This window comes from Pollicipes pollicipes, unplaced genomic scaffold (assembly GCF_011947565.3).
Source record: "Pollicipes pollicipes isolate AB1234 unplaced genomic scaffold, Ppol_2.1 Scaffold_6138;HRSCAF=7277_pilon_pilon_pilon, whole genome shotgun sequence".
Lineage (NCBI taxonomy): Eukaryota > Metazoa > Arthropoda > Thecostraca > Pollicipedomorpha > Pollicipedidae > Pollicipes > Pollicipes pollicipes.
Genome location: NW_023596818.1, coordinates 6,464,489 through 6,487,582, shown reverse-complemented (window position 1 = coordinate 6,487,582; position 23,094 = coordinate 6,464,489). Strand labels below are relative to the sequence as shown.

Sequence of the window (23,094 nt, the reverse complement as noted above, 5' to 3'; positions counted from 1 at the left end):
ACAGGGACCCCCGACAAGTGTAAATCGCTGGCCCAGTCTTTGTTGCTGATTGGAAGTACGATCTCAGGACCCACACCGACACGGAGCCGACTGGGCGGTACTGGTGGTGCCTGACCAACACATAGGTCCATATGAACTCAGGGGATCCCCGATCGGTGTGCAAAAGGCGCTCTGTCATTTGAGGTATAGTTCCTGCAGGCCGAGACCCTGAATATGACACCCACCAGCTCTCCGTGCTCTAAAGCCCTCCAATCGGGCCCTCCACCATCGGCCTCGGTGGGCCCTCCAGGTTCTTCGGGCTTCTTCGAACACCACGTCTGGTCAGCTTGGGGCCCCTTGCCAACACAGGGCCGCCTATTAAACGCTATATGGGCGCTAACAGACGCTGAGCCCGGCCAGCGTATCCCTGCTTGGGAAATAGGCCCCTAGGTACACACCGAAAGGGAGCCGACTGTGCGTTATTGGTGTTGTCTGATCGACATATAGGCCCTTATCGACTCAGGAGCCCCTGATCAACGCGCAGGGCCCCCTGGTTGGCACTGGAGCATCCGAGCTCGGTCCCTGAATGCGACCTCCGGCTGGCTTTTCGGGTCCCTTCGGACCCTTTCTCGTAGGGGTCTGGAGGGCCCCTCAGAACCTATGAGTGCGCATACCCTTTGTACCCCCTGCCTGCGCTACTGGATTCGACTTGAAAATGCAACCTAATGTGGCCAAGGCGTCTGATTCGTTTAACCACCAGAGTTTCGTACAGGTCAAGTATATTCGAAAACTATTTTGCCCATTTCTACAAAGAGACTGTTTACGGCGCAGCTGCGCCAATGCGGCGAAGCGCTTCTCCGAAGGAAAAACACGCTCAGGGAGGCCGCTCCGCAAATAGGGCGGCCGCGTGATACATTTGGGAGCGTGTCTACTGAGGAGGCGCACAAATATTGAGTTTCGTGAACCGAGGTTTTGGGCTATTCCTATTTGTTTCTATGGCACACTTTTGGATTTGATGAAGGCCCGAGCCTCATGAAGGAACCCTGCGTAACAGTTGTAATCACAGCTGCCGCACGGCCACCGATAGCAAGCCTCGGCTAGATATCATAATTTTCACTTCGTTGGTGGGTATTTCATATGTTGAATGTTTTGCGTACCTTTGTGACTGTCTGTCATAATAAGTGCAGTTTTTGCGAAGGTATTCTGGAGGTGTGTCATTGCAGCCATCATCTTGTGTCCCGTCCCAACCCTGACAGAATGGTTGGTATTTTTCTGTCACATACAAGTTAAGGAACTCCAACAGTTTTCTCGTGCCAGCTAGAAAAATTCGAGTCTGAGCAAATCATAGCATTGGATAATGTGTTTGATCCTGCATCAAGTTTTTATAGCTGAATGTATGTTGAAGTTACCCAGAAGGGCCCATGACAGTCTATTAGGGTAAGCAAAGTTGAGGCTCTATTTCTAGCCCCACAGCTTTGTAGGCTGTGGTAGCATGGATACTGGTATTACATAGATCTTGACAGCTGAATGGATCTGTCATAGTAACTTGTCAGCAGGTGTGACCATTGACATTTAAAATACAGTGTCACACATCCAATCCTCTATCCATGGGCACCACCCTGTTATCTTAAGATCCAAGAATGGGTTGACAAAAAAACTAACAATGAGGGATAGTAATTGTTAAACTGTATTATACAGCGATTTAAGGGATGTGTAGGCTTCCGACATTGCAGAATATATGACTTCTTGTACACTTTTACAGGCAGCAGATACTTTTGCAGTGACATTAGAGGTTCTTTAATGCTTATTTGCTGAATAGCATACTGAATATCAGTGTGTGAGTGTCAATGATGTCATTTGACCTTTATGGATGTCAAGGGCATGTCAAGGCCATGATTTTGATGAAGACTTATCATCCATGATATATGAAAGACAGTCTGACATTTTGCACAAAATTGGAAATACTGCAAGCATTGTCTCATTTGATTTTACCATCATGCATTTAGGTGTTCAGGTGTCACACATGATGGTAAGGTTTCAGTGTCATGTATGTATTTAGGTTACATGCCATTACTAACACCCCTTCTGGGCTATCAGCTCTGCAGCGTGCTCACATCAACCATGTGTACCCGATCTCACAGAGGCAGCCACCATGTCAACAATGTACTCAATCCATAAGACCATCCATCCGCCCACGGGAGTGGAGGCGAGCCTCTACTGCAACTTCATCGGCCAGGGCGACCAGCAGCTGGTGGTGGCTGGTTCCAACATGCTCAAGATATACCGGCTGGTCCCAGACCCGGATGCTGTGCTGTCATCAGATGAAGGTGGGGCACGGTCCATGCTAGCGATCGCCGACATAAGGATGCTGGTGTCGGTCTCTGTGAGGAACATGCACAACACTGTGTTTATGGTCATTTGTCATACATGATGTCAAAGTTATTGATGGGACTTGTTCTGTGGTATATGGGGTACATGCTGATAGCGGTGGCACATCCTCTCTGACAAGCTGTTGTTCTCATGAGTCAGGAGTGGCAGCCATTCCATATATTCACAAGCCCAAATCACCATCATAAATGGGCAGTCAGGAGCCAGCTGCTGTACATAGTGAAGGCATTTCATAACATTCATTAGACTGATGCAGTCTTCAACTTCATCTGAAGTACACAGAGCCACCTTTGAACCTCCCCCGAATTGACCGATTCAGCTGCGTCTCTTTAACCTCGTACGTGTGTCATGATCGCCGCCAACGCTGGATCCTTGCAGAGGAGCGGCCCAAGACACGGCTTGAGTGTCTGCTGTCGTTTTCGCTGTACGGCCGCGTGGCGGCGCTGGCGTCGGCCTCGCTGCCCGGCGCGAAGCGGGACTCGCTGCTGGTGGCGTTCGACGAGGCCAAGCTGGCGCTGTGCGAGTACGACCCGCTGCGGCACGACATCGCCACCATCTCCATGCACATGTTCGAGGAAGATGAGATGAAGGTGCGGGCCGTCTGCGGCGTGGACTAGGCCAGGGGGAGACGCTGCGGGACGGACAGATGACAGACAGACGGACAGACGGACGGACTGCACAAAAGAGGACATATTCAGTGGGAAGGAATTTAGAGTCTGCAACCTAGGCCGTTAGTGGAGGAGATTATGACAATATGAACCGAAACACTCTCTGCATGGACCTCGTATGAACCAGTATGTGCTCGGTACGAACCGTAACTACAGGCTGCCGTCTTCAGCGGGTAACGAACGCGGCCTTCCCGATCGCGACATCTCTGACCGATTCGTCGTGTCAGCACGGGCTCCCGCTCTGCGCCGTGCCCGTACCACCCGGGCAGCTGTTCCCTGCCGAATCGCCGCAGCGCGCTCCTCACCCCGCCGCCAGCTGACCATGTCGCTACTTCAGCCGTTCGGGCGGCGTGGCGGCCGCCGCCCGAACGGCGCTGGCGGCCGCGCCCGTGCTGGTGCTGAGCGTCCCCTTCGTCCCCAGTCGGGCTGTACGGACCTGACGGGCGTGCAGATGCGCGTGGAGTCCGGAGAGCCGCTGCGACCGCCATGCTCATCTCTACGGCCGACGCATCGTCATCCTGCCGTTCCGGCGAGAGGTGGGTCCGGGGTGCCGACGGGTGGGGAGGTCGGTGCCGGCGAGAGGTGGGTCGAGGGTGCCGAAGGGTGGGGAGGTCGGTGCCGGCGAGAGGTGGGGTCGAGGATGCCGACGGGTGGGGAGATCGGTGCCGGCGAGAGGTGGGTCGGGGTGCCGACGGGTGGAGGGGGTCGGTGCCGGCGAGAGGCGGGTCGGGGGGTGCCGACGGGTGGAAGGGTGGTGCCGGCGAGAGGCGGGTCGGGAGTGCCGACGGGTGGGGAGATCGGTGCCGGCGAGAGGTGGGTCGGGGATGCCGACGGGTGGGGAGGTCGGTGCCGGCGAGAGGCGGGTCGGGGGTGCCGACGGGTGGAGGGGTCGGTGCCGGCGAGAGGCGGGTCGGCGATGCCGGCGGGTGGAGGAGTGGTGCCGGCGAGAGGTGGGTCGGGAGTGCCGGCGGGCGGAGAGGCCGGTGCCGACGGGTGGAGGGCCGGTGCTTGCTCTCGTCGGCGCCCTCCGTAGTGGCTGCGCCCTCGTCGGCCCTCTCACCAGCGGCCTCGCTCTCGTCGGCCCTCTCACCAGCGGCCTCGCTCTCGCCGGCCCTCTCACCAGCGGCCTCGCTCTCGTCGGCCCTCTCACCAGCGGCCTCGCTCTCGTCGGCCCTCTCACCAGCGGCCTCGCTCTCGTCGGCGCTCTCACCAGCGGCCTCACTCTCGTTACCGCTCTCAGAAGTGGCCTCGCCCTCGTCGGCGCTCTCACCAGCGGCCTCGCTCTCGTTGACGCTCTCCGTAGTGGCTGCGCTCTCGTCGGCCCTCTCACCGGCGGCCTCGCTCTCGGCGCTCTCACCAGCGGCCTCACTTCCGTCACCGCTCTCAGAAGTTGCCTCTCCTTCGTCGGCGCTCTTACCAGCGGCCTTGCTCTCGCCACGACCGACAGGTAACCGTGGACGAGGAGACAGGCAGCCGACGCTCGCCGGTGTTGCCATCTTACGTCATCAACCTGAAGGAGCTGGACGAGCGGCTCTGCAACGTCGCCGACGTTCAGTTTCTGCACGGCTACTACGAACCGACGCTTGCCATTCTGTACGAGCCGATCAAGACGTTCGCCGGGTAAGTGCTGGTGTCGTTTTCCTCTGGCGAGAGCTCGGCATTGTTAGATGTTTTCACTTTTGAGTGGCATGTTCTTGTCGAATAACGAAATGTATGCGGTGCAGTTTCGGCTGTTTTTTTTTTTCAACGTTGTCCAGCTGGCCTCTGTAAGGTTAAGATTTGATAGCGCGTGGTTGTGTCGGATAATATTTTCGATGCTCTGCGTGTTCAAGCGTATAAATCACACGCTCGCCCGCAGTTTCACGTGTAATTTACGACCGTTGTCCGGAGGTGGAGTGCGCGGAGTGTCGTCCTCCTCCACTCTGCAACGTCAGGTGTGACCTGCCGTACACCCGAGCCAAAGCTTGACCTGGTGCGGCCGGTTCTGCCGCGTCCCGGCCGGACCACGTGACCCCGACACCCTTGTTCCCCTCAGGCGGCTGGCGGTGCGCCGCGACACGTACCAGCTGGTGGCCATCTCGCTAAACGTGGAGCAGCGCGTGCACCCGGTGATCTGGACGGTAGCCAACCTGCCGTTCGACTGCCTGCGAATCGCTCCCGTGCCGCGGCCCATCGGCGGCGCCCTGGTCATGGCCACCAACAGCCTGCTCTACCTGAACCAGAGCGTGCCCACGTACGGCGTGTCGCTAAACACCATGACGGAGACCAGCTCCCGCTTCCCCCTCAGTGAGTGGGAGGCGCCTCGGGCGGGCCTCGGCCGTGGTGGGGCTTCAGTGAGTGGGAGGCGCCTCGGGCGGGCTCGGCCGTGGGTGGGGGCCTCAGTGAGTGAGAGACGCCTCGGGCGGGCTCGGCCGTGGATGGGGCCTCAGTGAGTGGGAGACGCCTCGGGCGGGGTCGGCCGTGGATGGGACCTCAGTGAGTGGGAGACGCCTCGAGCGGGGTCGGCCGTGGGTGAGGCCTCAGTGAGTGGGAGACGCCTCGAGCGGGGTCGGCCGTGGGTGGGGCCTCAGTGAGTGGGAGACGTCTCGGGCGGGGTCGGCCGTGGGTCAGGATTGTGGCGGGCGGTGGGGTGGTGCAGCGGACTGGTGTGGCGTCAGATGGCGTCCGGCGCTGGGCGGGCTCACCATTTCGCCGTAAACCTCAGGTGTTGCGCTGTGTAAGTATGTATATGACAGGACAGGATGTACCTTGGCGGGTCTTGATGCCGAAGCTGATGCACAGTGCGGTTAAGACCCAGTGAGGTCACCCAGCGCATGTCTGCGCCGACATTCGTGCACGGAAACAAAGTTAAATCCCCCCTCCCCTACACTTCGCTCCGCCCCATCGTTTCTCTCCGTCATTCGTGCGCTGCCTGGACCGTGCACCCCGGCCCGGCAGAGACGCTGGACAGCGTCAAGATGACCCTGGACTGCGCACACTCGGTGTTCGTGACGCCCGACCAGCTGGTGGTGTCGCTGCGCACCGGCGAGCTCTACGTGGTCACGCTGGTGGCCGACAGCATGCGGAGCGTACGCGACTTCAACTTCGAGCGCGCCGCCTCCAGCGTACTCACCACCTGCGTGAGTGTCCGCCCTCGCGGGGGGGGGGGGGGGCGCAAGGTCGGGTGTGAGGTTGGGGAAAAAAGGAGCTGGAAGGAGCTGTTGTGGACTCCGGTCTGGTGTGTGTGTGTTGGGGAGGGGGGGGGGCCCTATAGGGGAAGGAGGCGTCATGCGGAGTGGAAGTAATATGCATGTTATGCATGCATGATGCATGCATGTATGCATGCATGACGTGTTAGCACCGACGAGTCCACTTTTCCGTGTTTTGTATGGACCTGTATTGAATTCTCGCCACCTCGACCTTGCCGCGTTCGCAGATGACGGTCTGCGACGACCACTACCTGTTCCTGGGCTCGCGGCTGGGCAACTCGCTGCTGCTGCGCATCCAGGAGAAGAAGGCGCTCGACAGAGACGGCGAGCCATTGAGCAAGCGCCGAAGGACGGACGGTTAGTGCGCTGACCCTGGCAGCTTGGATGGTCCTATTCTCCTATCCTGCCAACCTGGGTGGGGAGACGTTGAATCAACGCATGGCTGACCCTTTCATTCTGCCACCCCGGGTGTGGAGGCGACGAATCAGTGCATGTCTTACCCTCTCATCCTGCCACCCTGGGTACGGAATCGGCTAATCAAACGGTATGTGGCACAGTCGTCTTGCGTTGCCCATTGCGATGCTCCCATCTTAATGTGTGGAAGCTGGCATCAGTCAACGCTGATGTTTCTTTAGGCTGGGCCCTTCTTCACGAACATGCTGTCCAGAGTCCTGTGCGCTTATGTTCATACTACCGCGGTACAGCACGATCTCCCTGCTTCTGCGTCATGTACGCGACCACCGCGCTTCCTCCCGGCCAGGGCCCCTCACCAACATCGAGAACCTGGACCTGGAGGAGCTGGAGGTGTACGGAAGCGAGGACATGGCTCAGACGCAGCTGAAGCAGTACACGTTCGAGGTACGTGGGCGGTGGCCCGGCGAGAAGCACCGAGTCATACTTCAGACGCAGCGCGTGCCGTAACCATGCGACTACGTGCCTGGCATGGGACAGTATCCCGAAGCTGCACAGCGTGCGACTGGAAAACTAAATCGTACGCGCATAAATTGTTATATTGGGGGACCTCCGTCTTTGTTTAGAATGTTTCGAATATCCCATTGGGCATTCGAACTCATATCGAGCAATATCAGCTTGGGTTGCGCGTAGTATCGCACGGTGCCAGCCTTCGTACCGTGCAGGGCCGCCACGACAGCGCGTCGTGTCGTTCCTGCCATGCTCAGTCGGCGCTGGCCTTCCTCTGCCGCACTGCCGAGGCAGTGTCCTGATCCGAAGCGTGCGCAGCCAGCCATGACCACGGTGACCCGCTGGCGGCAGGTGTGCGACAGCATCCTGAACCTGAGCCCGTGCGGCCAGCTGTCCATGGGTCAGCCGGCCTTCCTCTCGGAGGAGTTCACGCTGGACGACCCGGACATCGAGCTCATCACCACCTCCGGCCACGGCAAGAACGGCGCGCTCTCCGTGCTGCAGCGCTCCGTCCGACCCCAGGTCAGCCTCCGCTGCGAGTTCATCGATCCACAGCGCTGACTTCAGGTCATCGGTTCAGAGGCCACTGACCTCAGGCCGGCCTCTGAGAGATCACACGTTCAGGCACGGCCGCTCCAGGTCAGCCGTCTGTGAGAGGTCAGGGCCGGCGCGCGCCGAACTCGAGGACTTAGCAGGAGGCGGCTTTGTGTGCGTTTTGCACCGCATGTGTGGTCCGACGCGCCCGCAAAGCGAGATACGAGCGTCGGGGAGTAACGCCCTGTGCTGGGTGTCTTCCGTCTGCAATATCTCTGTGACTGGCTAAGGCTAGGCCTCGCGCTTTGCTGTCCAAGCGGGGCAGCTGGCGTAGAGTTCCGCCGGGCCTCGCTCTACCCTGGCTGTAGAGCTCTTTTGAGCTTGGCCCCACCCCAGCTGGTAGAACTCTACCAAGCCTGACTACCATAATTAGTAGAACTACCGGGCCTGGCTTTACTGCAGTTGGTAGAGCTCTACCCGGTCTGACTCTACCCCGGTTGGTAGAGCACTACCCGGCCTCCCTGCCAGACTGCCTCGGCTCCGGCGCCTCTTTGCTTCACCCTCGGCCAGATGACCCGTCGGAGGCCTGCCTCCCCACCGACACCTGACCGCCTCCCGCCCCGCACCAGGTGGTGACCACGTTCACGCTGCCGGGCTGTCTGGACATGTGGACGGTGCTGGGCCCGGACAGCGGCGGCGGCGGCGGCAGCGGCGAGCAGCACGCCTTCCTCCTGCTCAGCCGCCCCGAGGCCACCATGGTGCTGCAGACGGGCGAGGCCATCAACGAGCTGGACAAGAGCGGCTTCCAGACGGCGGCTCGCACCGTGGCCGCTGGGAACTTGGGCGAGCGGCGCTACATCGTGCAGGTGGGCTGGCGGCCGGCCGAGCGCGCCGTGGACCCCACCCGGTGGTTTGGCTCCGTTTGGAGGCAAGCACGCGTGTGGTTGGGTGTGTCAAGTGATGCGATGGTGCTGCGCCGCACGCTGTTGAAGTACCGACGACCGCCGTCGCCGATGCCGCCGCAGTATGACGTCATAACCGCCGGCGTCACGGACGGCTCCACTGACCGGGGTGACCTCGCCGCCTCTGCGCGCGCAGGTGACAACAGCCGCCGTGCTGCTGCTGGACGGCTCCACGCTGGTGCATCAGGTGGACGTGGGCGTGGAGGCGCCGCTGGCGGCGGCCTCTATCGCCGACCCCTACGTTGTCGTTTGCTCGGAGAGCGGAGAGGTGGCGCTGGTGTCGCTGGACGATAGTCGCCTGGTGCTGACGGTGCCCGACATCGACACGAAGGGTGAGGGCGGGAAAAGGTGCCGTATGTGTGACGTTCTCAACCTGGAGCTGGTATCGTTTGTGCCGTGAGTTATGGACGACAAAGAGCAACGAATAGTTCCAGTGCACATGAATCTGTGATCTAGTGTTCTTCCATAAAGCTATTCTCTGGCTTCCTCATTTCGATGCTAGATAATTTTGGGATGTTTTGTTAAGCTTCACATACGCGGGCAGATAGGTGGTGCATGTATGCTTGTGTAAAGGCGTGTGCAGCACGTAAATGACATCCCGTTTTGTCTCCTTACCTTTACTTCGTGCTTTTAGCACCGAAGGGCAGCGCTCCGTGGAATAACCCGCGCGATTTCCCAGTCACCAGGAATAATCGCATCACTGATGAATCGCGGAAAAAAAATCATGATTTTCCTGAATCTCGGCGAGCTTTCATACGAACCACATAAAGCATACCTTTGCATCGCATGGGATGACCTGGCACGGTGTCCTGCACCTGCTGCTGAGCCGCCGCCATCTGTCGTCACCGTGCGCGGGCCGCCCGCAGACGTGGTGCTGGCCTCGGCGTTCGTGGACAGGAGCGGCCTGTTCAGCACCGCTGTGCCCTCCTACATCCGGGACATTGACGAGCAGCTGGCCGGCGTCGCGGACAAGCAGCCGACCGACGAGCAACGCAAACAGTACGGCTTGCCGTCTCCTCTCCAGCACCGCTGTGGGGCCCACCGGTGCCGGGGTGGGGCCCGCTGTGACCGCTGTGTGGGCCCGCCGGGACCACCGTGGAGGCCCACCAGGACAGCCGTGGGCGCGCACTGGGACCTCTGTTGTGGCTGATCAGGGCATCCCTAGCCGCTTCGTAAAGCGGCGCAGTATCGAATGGCGCGGGTTTCTTGTTGGCTGAACTCGGCGCAGTCAATACCAGCCGTGAGGTTTGGTGTGTTTGAGCTGTTCTTTATCCCATCACGTTCCTGCGAGTTCACGAGCGAGCCTGTGTCGTAGTGGGTGCCGTGACGGGTGCCGCTGGCCGCCAGGGAGCTGGACGACGAGGACGAGATTGCTGTACGGCGAGTCGGCCGCCTCCATGTTCGCCCAGCTGTCGGTGGAGGCCAGCCGGCCGGACGGCGCCGCCCCGCCCAGGTACGCCCCATCCCGCCCCGCCCAGGTACGCCCCATCCCGCCCCGCCCCGTCCCGCCCCGTCCCGCCCCGTCCCGCCCCGCCCCGGTACGCTCTGTCCCGCTCCAGCCGCCCAGGTATGTTTTGTCCCGTTCTGTTCCGTCCAGGTACACCCAGTCCCGCTCCTGTGCGCACCACCGACCCCCCCCCCCCCGCGCCCGCTCGTGCTGCGCTCTCGTGACTGAGAGGTGGCCTGTTTAGGAGCGCTCCAGACCGGCCGCTTGAGCCGCTGATGCCGGACTGGGGTCCCCCTGGCCAGCTGGAGAAGCGGTGTGGACGCTCTATAGCCGCTGGCCCTCCGGGACATCTGCGATCCGTACCTGAATCTTATGGCTATGGCGACCTCTCGTGGGCAAATGAAACGTGGTGGAACATAGATGCAAGCCGTGAGTGTCGATACAATGCAAACAGCACAGTCCCATCAATCAGTCGTACAGTACAAACATGCACTGCAGGTCACACGAGTCACGCAGTCTAGCGGGACCGGAAGGAGCGCGTGTGAAGAAGCTTGTGTGTGTGTGAAGAGCGTCGTGACTCCGGCGTGGGCGGCGTGTGGGACTGATGTCGCCTCGGGCGGCGGCTGACTAACAGCGGAGGAAGCCACAGAAGTGCGGACGGCGACGCGTCATGTGCCAGATCACTCGTCGGCGCCTGTCATTGCCACCCTCAGGCTGTGCCCGCGTCCTGGTGTCGGCGCCCGTCTGGATTGTTGTCGGCCGCATAGCTACCGGAGACTGACCTGTGTCGTTTGGTGGCTGTGTGCTGTGTCAGAACGTGTCTGCGACTTGCACGTACACTGCTGTCGCGCCGTGAGCGGCGGCTTCCGCTGCAGCACCCGGCTCCACTCCCGCATCATCACTCTCACCCCCCCCCCCCCCCCCGCACCGGCAGCTGGCGGCGGTGGCGCGAGACGCCGGCGGCGACGCCCTGGGTGCTGCTGGCCTACGGTAGCGGCGACGTGGCGCTGCTGTCGCTGCCCGACTTCCGGCCGGCGCTGGTGCTGCGCGGCCTGGCGCACGGCTGGACCGTGATCGGCCACGACGAGCCGCAGCCGCAGCTCGAGTGAGCAGCGGGACAGGACGGGGACGGGGACGGGGACGGGGACGGGGACGGGGACGGGGACGGGGACGGGGACCGGGACCGGGACCGGGACCGGGACCGGGACCGGGACGGGACGGGGACGGGGACGGGTTGGCAGAAGCCCGGGAAATAACGGCCAGTTGGACGCGGACTTCTAACTTTTAGCGGAATGCATGCACAATGGAACATCCGGGACGTCTTTTTTACAACAGGGCAGTTAAAGACATCGCGTTGCCGTCGTGCTGGCGGGTAGCTCACTTCTGGGAACTGCTGATCGTTAGTTAGGTGTGTATGTCAGGAGACGCGCTCTTCACCCCACTGAGTATTGCGGAATCTGTGTTGCCCCACAATCGACCGTGCTCCATATTCGCCCCCCCCCCCCCCCCCCCCCCCCTCTGGGTGCGTCCCGTCGTCCCGCGTCACACCTCGGCGCCGATGTTGCAGGGGCGAGGCGGCACGGCCGCCGCCCATCCGCGAGCTACGCCTCTCGTGCCTCGGCTACCGGAAGTCGCGGCCGGTGCTGACCGCGCTCGTCGGCGAGCAGCTGCTCATCTACGAGGTGTTCCCCTGCTACGCGCTGCCCGAGAGCCAGCTCAAGGTCAAGCTGCGCCGAGTCCAGCATGACATCATCATCCGCACCAGGAAAAGGTCAGGGAGGTGACAGCTGATGGTGGTTTGGTGGTTTGGTGTCCGGTTGGAGCGTCGATGTTGTCGGGAAGGTTTCCGGGCGTTAGGAAGGCGTGCCTTATTATTGTTAGGTAATAAAGCAATGAAACAATTTCACCAACCTTAGACATCGGTCTGCTGTGTCATATTGGCACCGGCCGGCAGTGTTTTTACCCTCGTCTCGCTACGACTGATAACATGGAGTGAGCTAGCGGATGCTGAGGTCAGTCACAGCTAGCTGGGATGACTTATTCGTGATGAGGTCTGTGCGTCTCTCGGATACCAGGGCGTAAAATGACCTCCACCGTCGGCACGTCTAAGCCACAATCATCGCCATCGTCATCTCCTCTAAGATCCCACCCCGTCTGACGTCCCCGTCCGTCTGTTCGCAGCAAGACGCGTCCGATGGCCGACGCCGAGCCGGGCGCCCCCGGCCTGCTGCGGGAGTTCACCAACGTGGCCGGCTTCGACGGGGTGCGTAGGCCGCTGGCGTCGGCTCCGGGCAGACGCGGGGCTGGTCTGAGCGCTGGGGATCCCATCTCAGCATCAGAACACTTCCAAGGCCTCGATCCGCCTCCGATATGCCTCGTGCCGGCTGCGCGCCTCATTTGCCGCCGGTTGCCTTCCGATGCCTCGGTGGTCACCGGGTATGCTCGGCTACTGGCACCGGGTCTGACCCTTCGATGTTTTGTCGCGCGGTGGCGCTGAGACCAGTGACGTCGTTGCCGCAGGCGCCTATCATTGCGTGGTCACATGTAGCCAGTTTGGGGTTTCTGGCAAGCGATTGGTTCCCTTTTTATGCTGGTGCACCGGGCGTTACCTCAGTCACCCTGTTGCCAACGGACCTCTTCTGATCAATACTGACCGTCTCTGACCATGCATGACCATGTCTGACAACGTCTGTCATCGTTTGCTGACCACGCCTGACCGTCTCTGACCACCTCTGACCTCCTCTGACCACTCATGACCGCCTCTGACCTCGCCGGACTGCCCCCGGGGCTTGTCTGACGCCGCCTGGCCCGGCAGCTGTTCCTGTGCGGCCCGAACCCGCACTGGATCCTGATGACGACCCGCGGAGAGCTGCGCTTCCATCCCATGACCATCGACGGCCGGCTCAAGAGCTTCGCCAGCTTCAACAACGTCAACTGCCCGCAGGGCTTCCTCTACTTCAACAAGGAGGTGGGCGGTCGCAGTGCTGTGGAGGCGCTCCGCCCGGTTTGCATTAGACTGGAGCGGCTGGAGGCGTCAGCGGTCGGATGTGGCCATGTTCCGACGGTTATTTTGTCAGGCGCGTCGGCTTGTGCACGCTCCGTCCACCTGTTGAATGCAGCTGCTGATTGTGACGTTTCCTTGGCACCAGTTCACCCGGCGCCTGGTCGTCAGAATTTATTGCACTGTTGTTTTGGTGGGGGGCGATTGTTAAGCGGGGGGTGGGGGGGGAGGGGAGATGGCGGAATTTGGCACACCCTTGGCTTTGTTGGTTGGCTGGGATGGACGTAAGGTGCTGACTCGAGACCCAGGTAACATCAGAGTAATTGTGACTTCGAACTGCAGCATAATGGGGCGCCATCTGCAACTTCCTTGCTGGTCTCTTGATCGTCCGTGACCTCGCAAGCGTCCGCTGTATGGATTGGTGCGGACAAAAATAGTTGTACGGGCTTGTCCAGCGTACTGTCTTTGCCATCGCAGCATTGGCTTTCATTTCTTGACCGGTCGCACTCATTCGATTTCGTCGTCTCCATAACCATCCTCCCGCTATTACCCCTATCTCTATGGCTTTGCGACCGCTGAGCTATCCCCTACGGTGTCGCCGCCCCCTGCCCCTCCCCCTCCCCGCCACCCAGCTGACTGTATCTGCCTGTCGGTCTCCTGTCCGCCCGTCCCGCCGGCTGGCCGCCGCTGACGCCGGCTCAGCAGCGCCCGGCGTCATGGTCAGGATGGCGGCTCAGCTGCTCAGACGAAAACACGGGCAGAGCGGCGCGCGCAAAGGACCGGTTCACACGCTGACTGGCCGTGTATTGGCACGAGTGGGCAGAGACACGTGGTGACGCGCGTGCGGACGAAGGACCCAGTAAGCTGCGGTTAGCCAGCTATTAGATCTGCTGCCTGCAGCATTTCGTGGTTCCCCGCTCCGACTATGTTTAATTGAAAAGCAGTTGTGGTTGCGTGAACGTCTTTTTGCGCTACGTAGTTACCATACATTTCATCCTGTCCAAGATAAGCGTAACAGCTTAAGATGGTGGACACATCTTTTGGGTTAGATGCTCGTTACACTATGCATGCCATTCATTTCAAGATATGTTACCCGTTCGCGCGTAAAACCCGCCTCTCAAAAATCGCTGACTCATTACTCACAGCCTTGTCACACCCAAAGCTCTCCACGTCAGAGCGATGCGCGCGCACGAGCGCCGGTTCCTCGCGCTACGTGTACAGGGTCTGCTCGATGTAGCATGACGTCATCACCACCCCGGTGGGCGCCAGCCGCATCCGACTGCGCGCCTTCTTGCTGCGACTGCCGGCCTCCTCCTCCTCACACCGCTTCCGACTCTGGGCGGCCGCCGCGGCGGCGCCGTGTCCGCCGGCGGTGGTGTCCGCGCCGGCGTCCGGCCGGGTCCGCGGCGCCGTGTCCGGCGGCGCGGCGAGGCGTGGCACGGCCGGCGATGGCGGCGCGGCGGGCGGCGGCGCGGCCGGCCGGCGCCGCGACCAGGGCATGTCGCCGAGGCTCAGTGAGCGCATCTGGTGCACCAGAGAGCGCAGACGCTTGCTGGCCGGCTCCCAGCCGTCGGTCGCCTGCAGCAGGACACGGCCCGGCCGTCAGCGGCACACGCGGGGCGGGAGGATGCGATCCGCCGACAAACGCGCGGGCTGGCTGGAGCGGGTGAGCGGGGGCATTTGCCAGACGCAGGGGCAGTGGGCTTTGGCGGCCATGAAGTTGGTACGCTGGAGCGGCTGGGGTTCCCAGAACACCGCCACAGGGTACGCAAACTCTGGCCGAAATGGGCGCTGGGTGGACCAGCGCCAACGGCTCTCTAAAGCCCATCAATCACCTCGGCTGGGGCCCTGAGCATTCTCAGAGGCACGGGCTCAACCAGGTTGCACTGAAACAAGTCGAGCGCGGGGAAATTGTGGCGCAGAGATGTTGTGACGCTCAGGAGACGAAGGCGCAACGTGATATAGCTAGAACCATGAAAAGTCTGGTGTTCTACCTGGGTATTTCGAGCATGCACTGAACGGGGCGCATGCAGCGGTAGTCCTGGTCTTCTATGGGGCTCGTGTAAGTTTTAAAACTTTGCGGGACTGCGACGGCCTGAGAAGCAAATGGCTGGCAAAAACAGACGGACTAAATGAAGTGAATCAGTGGGAAATACGCCAGTTAGATGCCGTATGATGCAGTGGGGAACACAGCCGTTAGATGGCGGTGGTGCAGTTCGAGAGTATGTGAATCCGTGAGCGTTGCCTGAATGATTCTCAGTACATGAACGACTGTTCTCGTCAAGGCCACGCCCATAAAAAGACAGCGTTAACCGTCCTTGTAACAGGGAGCTGCGGTGTGTCCGACGCTGTCTTTGGGTTTTGGTTTACCCTTATTTGCGAACATGTTGTATAAAGGCGCGAAATGACAGTTACCACCACAGTCCAGCCATTGTCTACAGGCTGCATCATCCTCCTGGCACAGAGCGGTCGGAAAATGGCCATCGCTGCGGACGTTACGTCGGCGCTAATAACCAGCCGACGACAAAACGTTTGACGTTCGGTGACGACCAATCACGACCGGAGCGGCAGTCAGCACCACGGTGTGGTGCACCGTCGGTGCGCCTGCCCGGGGTGTTGGGCGGCGTCGCTCACCTGGCCATGGGCGCCGTCCTCCCGGACGCTGGCGCTCCTCTTCCTGCCGAGCTCTGTCATCGCTGCGACGCGTTGGGGTCGTCGGCCGCTGCCATGCGGCCCGCTCCGCGCCGCCGCTGCACCACACGGACGCTTCCTCGCGTGCAGCGGAGCTCTCCGGTCCGCTGAGTGCCGCTCGACGGCTGCTGACCTCGGCTGACCTCTCGAGCCGTCCGGTCCGTCGGGCTCGCTCCGGCGGTCCTGTAGCGCGGCGTGGACAGCTGGGTGCCTCTGACGCCCGCCAAGGTCGCAGCGGCGCCCCTGTAGCGGCCGCCGGCCGTGGCGCGCCGCCAGACGGGACGAGTATTTTTAGCGGCGGTGCCCCGGCCGTCCCGCTGCTCTGCAGACGGCCCGGCATGCAGAGGCGCTGCTCTCGGTGATCGATCGACCCTCCGGACTGGACTAGCCGCTGGCGGCTGCTCGGTTCACCGCCCAGCGCACTCTCCCAGCTGTTAGTGTTTAAGCCTTTGAGCGGCGGCGACCTCGCCGCCCCCAGGTGGTGTGGGACCTGTCGGGTTGTTTGGGGGCGCGGACCCGCAATACCTGGTCAGCTGCTGGTATCAACGCCGCGTGGCCGAGCAGCGTGGCGTCGCCCGTGTCACCCTCTCCGCCGCGTGCTGAGATGCGCGCTGGCTGTGGGACATTCCGCTTGGGGACCAGTCGTGGTGGCCAGCCCCGTTTGCCGACGCGTTTCTGCATGCTAACGGTGGCTTGAGGCTCGCGCCGACCGCAGTCAGCTGGCGGGCGGCGCCGTTCCCCGCCGCCTCAAAGGAGCCGGCCGTCCGCCGCCGCGCGCCGAAGTGTGCGCCCCTGTTTCACGGTAGACCGTCCGTGGTTGTTGCAGCTGAGGACTCCGTTGATCCTCTACGGAACAAATACACCGCCGCCGCGTCACCGAGCCTCTGCTGTTTTACAGCCGTACTTTGCGGCCGTTCTCAAGCGAAATCGTCGTGCGATCTCCTGAATGGAATGTCCGTCGTCCTCGTCGCGCGGAAAACCCGCTGGGCGTTCCAGCGCTCCCCCGCGGGTAATTCCGTGGACGCCTCCGGCGCGATTTCAGAACGCAACGGCCGGCACTGTCGCAACGTGAAATGTCAGCCACTGCCGCAGCGTGACGTGTCGGCCACTGTCGCAGCGAGACGTATCGGCCACCGTCGCAGCGTGCCATGTCGGCCATTGTCGCAGCGTGACGTGCCGCCACTGTCGCAGCGTGACGTGCCGGCCACTGTCGCAGCGTGATGTGCTGCCACTGTCGCAGCGTGCCCGGCGACGCCTCCGCGGTCGGCTTCGAGCCCGAGCCCTGCCCTGTCACGTGGTCTCGGGACGCTGCAGGGCGAGATGCGGATCTGTGTGCTGCCGCCGCACCTGCTGTACGACGCGCCGTGGCCCATCAGGAAGGTACCGCTGCGCTGTACGCCGCACATCATCTGCTACCACCTGGAGACCAAGACGCACCTGGTCTGCACCTCCAACGCGCAACCCTCCATGAAGGTTTACAAGTAAGGCGCCGCTCTGCTCGTCGCTGCCGGCGTCCGGCTCCCGTCCGGAGATCGTGGTTTTTGTTTTATTTTTTAGACTTGGGGGAGGGACGCACATCGAAGCGTATCGGAGCAGCCATGTGGTCTCGCAACATGCGCTCGCCAGCGTTTATCCTACAAAGCAACACGGTTTGTAAGGTGCTGCTTTCGCCCACTCAAATCCCGCCTGCTTTTACCTGAAAGCTTGCGGTGGAGGCGCTTCCATTTTTGAAAAGCATATTTCTGTTTCGTGGACTAAGTTTCCTGAGCTAGAAGAGTAGCATTGTACATTACCATCAGCCCGGTCTCGGTCGGTGTTCTGGCACAACTGGCTGTCCGCCAGCGCCGCGTGGCGGGCCGGCAGCAGGCCTGCTCCGGGCGGCTCCCCGCGGGCCACGTGACACAGATGTCGCCACCGTCGCCCTGGCCGGCGGCAGGCCTGCTTCGGGCGGCTCCCCGCGAGCCCACGTGACGCAGATGTCGCCACCGTCGCCAGGTTCACCGGCGACGACAAGGAGCTGAGCGTGGAGGACCGCGGCGAGCGCTTCCCGTACCCGTACCAGAAGGTGTACACCATCCAGCTGTACTCTCCCGTTTCGTGGGAGGTACGCCGCCTGGCCGCGTGCTCTGCTCACCGCGCCACATAGTCCGCTCGGCGTACTGTTCACGGGGCGTCGCGTGGACGCGTGGGCAGCGACGTGGCGTGGTGTGGCGCTCGCCCGCCCTCGCGCGGGAATATCGCGGTGGCCGTCACTTAAAGGCGGGAATCGCTGACGTGATCATGCGCGGCAATGTCAACCAGCCGGTCGCCACAGCCGTTGGGATGTTCTGTGCGTGGGAACTGGGGATGCATCATGCTTGCGTGGAGCGGTCCGTCTCGCACCGAAGAGGTGAGCAGCGAGATGGGAAGGATTGACCGTCACCTTTCCGTGCCGCCGCCCGCCAGCCGGTGCCGAAGGCGCTGATGGAGTTCGAGGAGTGGGAGGTGGTGACGGTGATGAACAACGTCAGCATCAACTACGAGGGTCACAGGTCCGGCCAGCGCATGTACATCGCCGTCGCCACCAACCACAGCTACGGCGAGGACGTGGTCTGCCGTGGCAAGGCGAGTAATGGGGTGCAGGCCGGCCGCGGCGGCGGAACTGGTGCCAGTGCTTTATCCTGGGGTCAGGAGTGCAGTAAGCGGCGTAACGCATTGAAGCGGATGATGAATGTCTTGAGTTGTTCGTGTTTGATCTGCTTTCCCGCTAGCTGGTTTAACAGTTCGCTGTCAAGCAATGCGCGAAGCTTGATCGTTGTCATCCGCGGTAGCATAGCAGCGATAGCAGCGCAGCAAGGTTAAGGTTTGGTTTGGTTTGGTTTGGTTTGGTTTGTTGTCAAGGTTAAGCAGTTCGTCAAAAGTCATGGTGAGTTACCTGCCCACACTCCGTTGAGTCGGTTTGCCCGGTCATTGGTCTCACGCTGGTCCCGTTACACGACTGCGCCGTTACGTGCGTGCTGCGGTGTACCCCGCTGGCGCATACGCTGCTGTGTAGTACGTTGGTGTGTGCGCTGCCAACATCCGTCTGATGTTGTCCACCGTTAACAGCTGTCGTTGTCGCCGCCGTGTACTACGTTGTGCACCGTTATTATCGGTTTCGCGGCGCGCCCCGTGAGCGTCCCTCTCGCTGTGTGCGCCGCTGACGTTCGTCCCCTGTGCCGCGCGCAGCTGATGCTGCTGGACGTGATCGAGGTGGTGCCGGAGCCGGGCCAGCCGCTGACCAAGAACAAGCTGAAGGTGCTGCTGACCAAGGAGCAGTCGGCGCCGGTCAGCGCCATCAGCTCCGTTGCCGGCTATCTGCTGGGCGCCGTCGGCCAGAAGGTGAGCATGTTCAGTGCTCGTGGTCTGCTCGGCTACGCCCCTCCTTCCCGTTTACTGACCTCCTGTTGTTGTCCCTACCGGGGTCGGTCGGTCAAGAGTTGAGACACAGAATGGTCTGTTCTCCCTTCCCTCCTTCTGACCCTCATCCATCTCAGCTTATGGTGCGCATGTCTGTCTCCTCAGTACATGACTGTCGAAACATTGCTAGGGTGGTACACGTGATGAGACATGCACTACCATCATGTGATGACTGCTTCATTGCTAGTTGGTGCTTTCGAATATTCTCGGTCCCTGCTCATATTTGGTCCGCTGATCTTTCCCTGAAGCCGCATGAACAGATGACCGAAAGGAATTTGGCGCGGCCACTTGACTGCATTGTCTCTGGAGCTAATTTGAATGGCAAATGCGACACATCAGTAGCTGTCCATAACTGGGCGACGGAGGCAATGCTGCCAGCTGCTCCTCCGGCAGCCACACTTGGCTTGTGTCGAGACATTGACTGGTCTTCGGGCCGACCGCCTTGTCCGCTCTGGAGACACGCCACGAAGGGCTGCATGACCAGGCTGCCTGGCCCAGGTCGCCCTTATGTTTCGTCATCCAGATCGCCGTCATCACAGCGTTAATAAGCCCAACCGTCCTCGTCACCAGGTGTTCGTGTGGACGGTGAAGAACAACGATCTGGTGGGCGTGGCGTTCATCGACTCGCAAGTGTACATCCACCAGCTGCGCTCCATGAAGAACTTCATCATGGCCGCCGACGTGTGCAACTCGGTGTCGCTGCTGCGCTTCCAGCAGGACTTCCGCACCATCTCGCTGCTGGCACGCGACTTCAAGCCGCGCGACATCTACGCCGTCGAGTATCTGATAGACAACACGCAGGTCGGGTGAGTGACGGGCCGAGACAGCACGCAGGTCGGGTGAGTGACGGGCCGAGACAACACGCAGGTCGGGTGAGTGAAGGGCCGAGACAACACGCAGGTCGGGTGAGTGACGGGCCGAGACAACACGCAGGTCGGGTGAGTGGCGGGCCGGCTCGGCCGTCGGCGGCAGCTGGCGAGGACAGCGTGCCAGGTCTGCCGGCCGGGGCGCTGCGGTAGTCCCCCGGAGCGACGGGCGGGGTACACGCCGCGGTGCTTTCACACCTGGCGTGTCGACGTGGCGGCGCTGTCAGCGGTGGCTGCTGCAGAACACGGCGGTGGTATGCTGCCTGCCAGGCGACTCGTTTCACTACCGAAGCAGTTATCGGCGTCTCGGAAACTGGTCGACAGAGTGGGCATCAGGCGGCTTCGACTGATGCTTGGAAAAGAGCCTGCCACATGTTACATGCGTGGTTTGCTTGACCGTGGCAAGCCCTCTGCCCTGGATGGCGCCCTGGACCGGTGCATCAGTCGTGAGGCACGGTTCTCCCCCGGCAGGTTCCTGGCGACGGACGCCGAGGCGAACCTGATCGTGTTCCTGTACCAGCCGGAGTCGAGGGAGAGCGGCGGCGGACAGCGACTCATGCGGCGCGCCGACTTCCAGGTACTCTTGCCGGGCTGACGGGACTCTCAGGCGCTGAACAAACGCTGGACAGTCACAGGGGTGGGCATAGCGCCACCAGCTACAAACGCTGGGAACTCGCAGGCTTGAGCACAGCACTTTCAGGAACAAGGAGGGCATTACAAGGCATGGACACGGAACACATTCGGAGTCAAACACGACAACACTCCGAAGTACGAACACGGAACACTTAGGTACGGACATGGGACACTCCCAAGTATGAACACGGAACATTTCCAAGGACGAACACGGAACACTCTCAAGTGCGAACACGGAATACTCCCAAATGCGAACACGGAACGTTCTCATGTACGAACACGGAGCACTCCCAAGTACGAACACGGAATACTCCCAAGTACGAACACTGAACACTTCCAAATACGAACACGGAACATTCCCAAGTACGAACGCTGAACACTCCCAAGTACGAACATGGAATACTTCCAGATAGGAATATAAACATTGTGTATTTCCCTGTACTAGCCACCGACTGGACAGTTGTGGACCTCACCGAACAAGTGTTGCACAACTGCACGCAACTCCAAGTGCTCGCCAGCACAGTGCACGGCTTCAGCCATGCCTGACGTCCCTTGGAAGGGGTGCTGTTTGTTCTCAGCGGGACCCTGGCCTCAGGGACCGGCGATTTAGCTTCGAGTTTTGCCTGCTGCTAGTGATGGGTCAAAGACATGTGCTGGTGGCATGTGTCACATCGCGCCGTGATGCGATCCACGTTTTGTTCACTTTTGGCGTTGGCAATCTCACGCAGGGCTTGTTCACAGCTTCATTCATTCACAGCTTGTGTCGCCGTATCCCGACTTGCCTGTCTTGCTTAACGCAAAATTGAAAACAAAAACAAAAACAAACCAAAGGTGACTAATGAAACTAATAAGTGCTTATAAAAACTAGTACAACTTCATTCTAAGATGTTGGCGTGCTTGATAGCGTTAGAATTATGCGGCATTACACAGATGTTGCCATTCCGGTAGTGATCTACGGAAGTAGCTGCACACGTTGAACGTCACATTACGTCCCGTACCGTGACCGGAGTGGAACCCGCTCCCCCTCCCCCTCCCTCCCGCCGTCTGACGGCCGCTCCCGTGCCTGGCAGCTGTGCTCCCGCGTGTCGACCATGACGCGCGTGCGGTGCCGACTGAAGGACACCTCCGGCGAGAGGAAGCATCCGCCCATTGTGGCCAAGCGTCACATGACCGTATACGGTGAGGGCGGACGGCCGCCGCGCCGTCGGTGGCGCCCGGGTAGGCACGGTGAAAGCCCCGACCGCTGGACCAACGGGGTGGGTGCGGCCGCCGCTGTTCCGCGTGGGGGTATGGACTACGTGTTTGGGTGTAGGGTCGTGTCCGCTGCAGTGGTCTTCATGCGCTCAGTCCGGGCCAGTTTGAACATGAGCGAGAGCCACTGGATAGAGTCGGCGGTGTGCCCGGTGCGGGCGATGGGGTAGGGTGGCAGAGACGCACAGCAGCTCGTGCTACTCACAAACACGTGAGAGTAGCAACCTGATTGTCGTGCATAATTTGCGTGGAAGGAAATCGTCTACCGATGATTAAATGCAGGAGCGGGTGGGTCCGAGTGGGTTCGGCATCGCAACCACCGAATCACGAGGGGACGGCGCGGCGCTGACTCACCGCTTCACCCACGACCTGAGTGCGACCTGATCTGTGACCTGACCCGACCCGTGACCCGATGGTCGCCCGGCAGCCTCGCTGGACGGCGGCCTGGGCTTCCTGCTGCCGCTGCCGGAGAAGACGTACCGGCGCCTGCTAATGCTGCAAAACCTGCTGACGTCGCAGCTGCCGCACCGGCTCGGCCTCAACCCGCGCTCGTTCCGCACCTACCGCAGCCAGCGGCGCGAGCTGGCGCCCCCGGCGCGGGGCGTGCTCGACGGCGACCTCGTGTTCTCGTACCTGTCAATGCCGACGCCGGAGCGGCACGACGCCGCGCGCCGCGTCGGCTCGCGGCCGGATGAGATCGCCGACGACCTGACCGAGGTCAGCCGGTACACGGCCCACTTCTGAGCAGGGCGCTGGCGGCGGCCGGCCGGCGGTGCGCGCGTGGGGGACGTCGGAGCGGCAGCCGGCAGTGCGGGGGGCGTCGGAGCGCGGTGCTCCTCCGAGGGGGCAGCTGTGACCGGACGGGCTTCTGACAGCGCGTGTCGTGAGAACGCCCGCGGCTGCCGGTATGAGGAGCTGACGCGGTGGGAGCAGCCGCGGACCCGACAGGCCACGCTCGTCTGTCCGCTGGGCGTGCTCGGCGGTCTCGGCTGGGTAGCGAGGCTGTTCGGCGTGTTCGCCGCCGTCCCGTCAGCAGTGATAGCGCCACAGGAGGCTCGGGCCGCCAGTCAGCCGCCCTCCGCGGGACCTTCCGTCGACCGGGACGTCCGCGCCCACCGGTGATCCTC

The 23,094-nt window shown here is 61.3% G+C and overlaps 1 protein-coding gene across 1 annotated transcript; it reads left to right on the top strand.

The window, feature by feature from the left end:
- The first annotated feature begins 892 nt into the window (after positions 1–892).
- LOC119106120 (cleavage and polyadenylation specificity factor subunit 1) lies at positions 893–22,711 on the top strand. Its single transcript, XM_037229718.1, has 27 exons — positions 893–1,103; positions 2,121–2,306; positions 2,746–2,957; positions 3,457–3,506; positions 3,538–3,571; positions 4,483–4,655; positions 5,071–5,321; positions 5,973–6,154; positions 6,451–6,580; positions 6,984–7,081; positions 7,496–7,666; positions 8,308–8,544; positions 8,777–8,972; positions 9,507–9,639; positions 9,988–10,020; positions 11,082–11,192; positions 11,655–11,858; positions 12,269–12,350; positions 12,903–13,055; positions 17,094–17,260; positions 17,775–17,883; positions 18,225–18,383; positions 18,987–19,139; positions 19,788–20,023; positions 20,555–20,660; positions 21,787–21,895; positions 22,395–22,711. Exons 2-27 carry the CDS (start codon positions 2,132–2,134, stop codon positions 22,709–22,711), a joined length of 3,981 nt encoding a protein of 1,326 aa, XP_037085613.1. The 5' UTR covers positions 893–1,103; positions 2,121–2,131.
- The last annotated feature ends 383 nt before the right edge of the window (positions 22,712–23,094 follow it).

What these genes read in the sequence shown, in the direction of transcription:
- LOC119106120 (XM_037229718.1), top strand. Translation starts at nt 2,132, where the DNA reads ATGTCAACAATGTACTCAATCCATAAGACCATCCATCCGCCCACGGGA. An exon ending in TGTGCTGTCATCAGATGAAG is followed by an intron (nt 2,307 to 2,745) that starts GTGGGGCACGGT and finishes GGATCCTTGCAG; the next exon opens with AGGAGCGGCCCAAGACACGG. An exon ending in ATAGACAACACGCAGGTCGG is followed by an intron (nt 20,024 to 20,554) that starts GTGAGTGACGGG and finishes CTCCCCCGGCAG; the next exon opens with GTTCCTGGCGACGGACGCCG.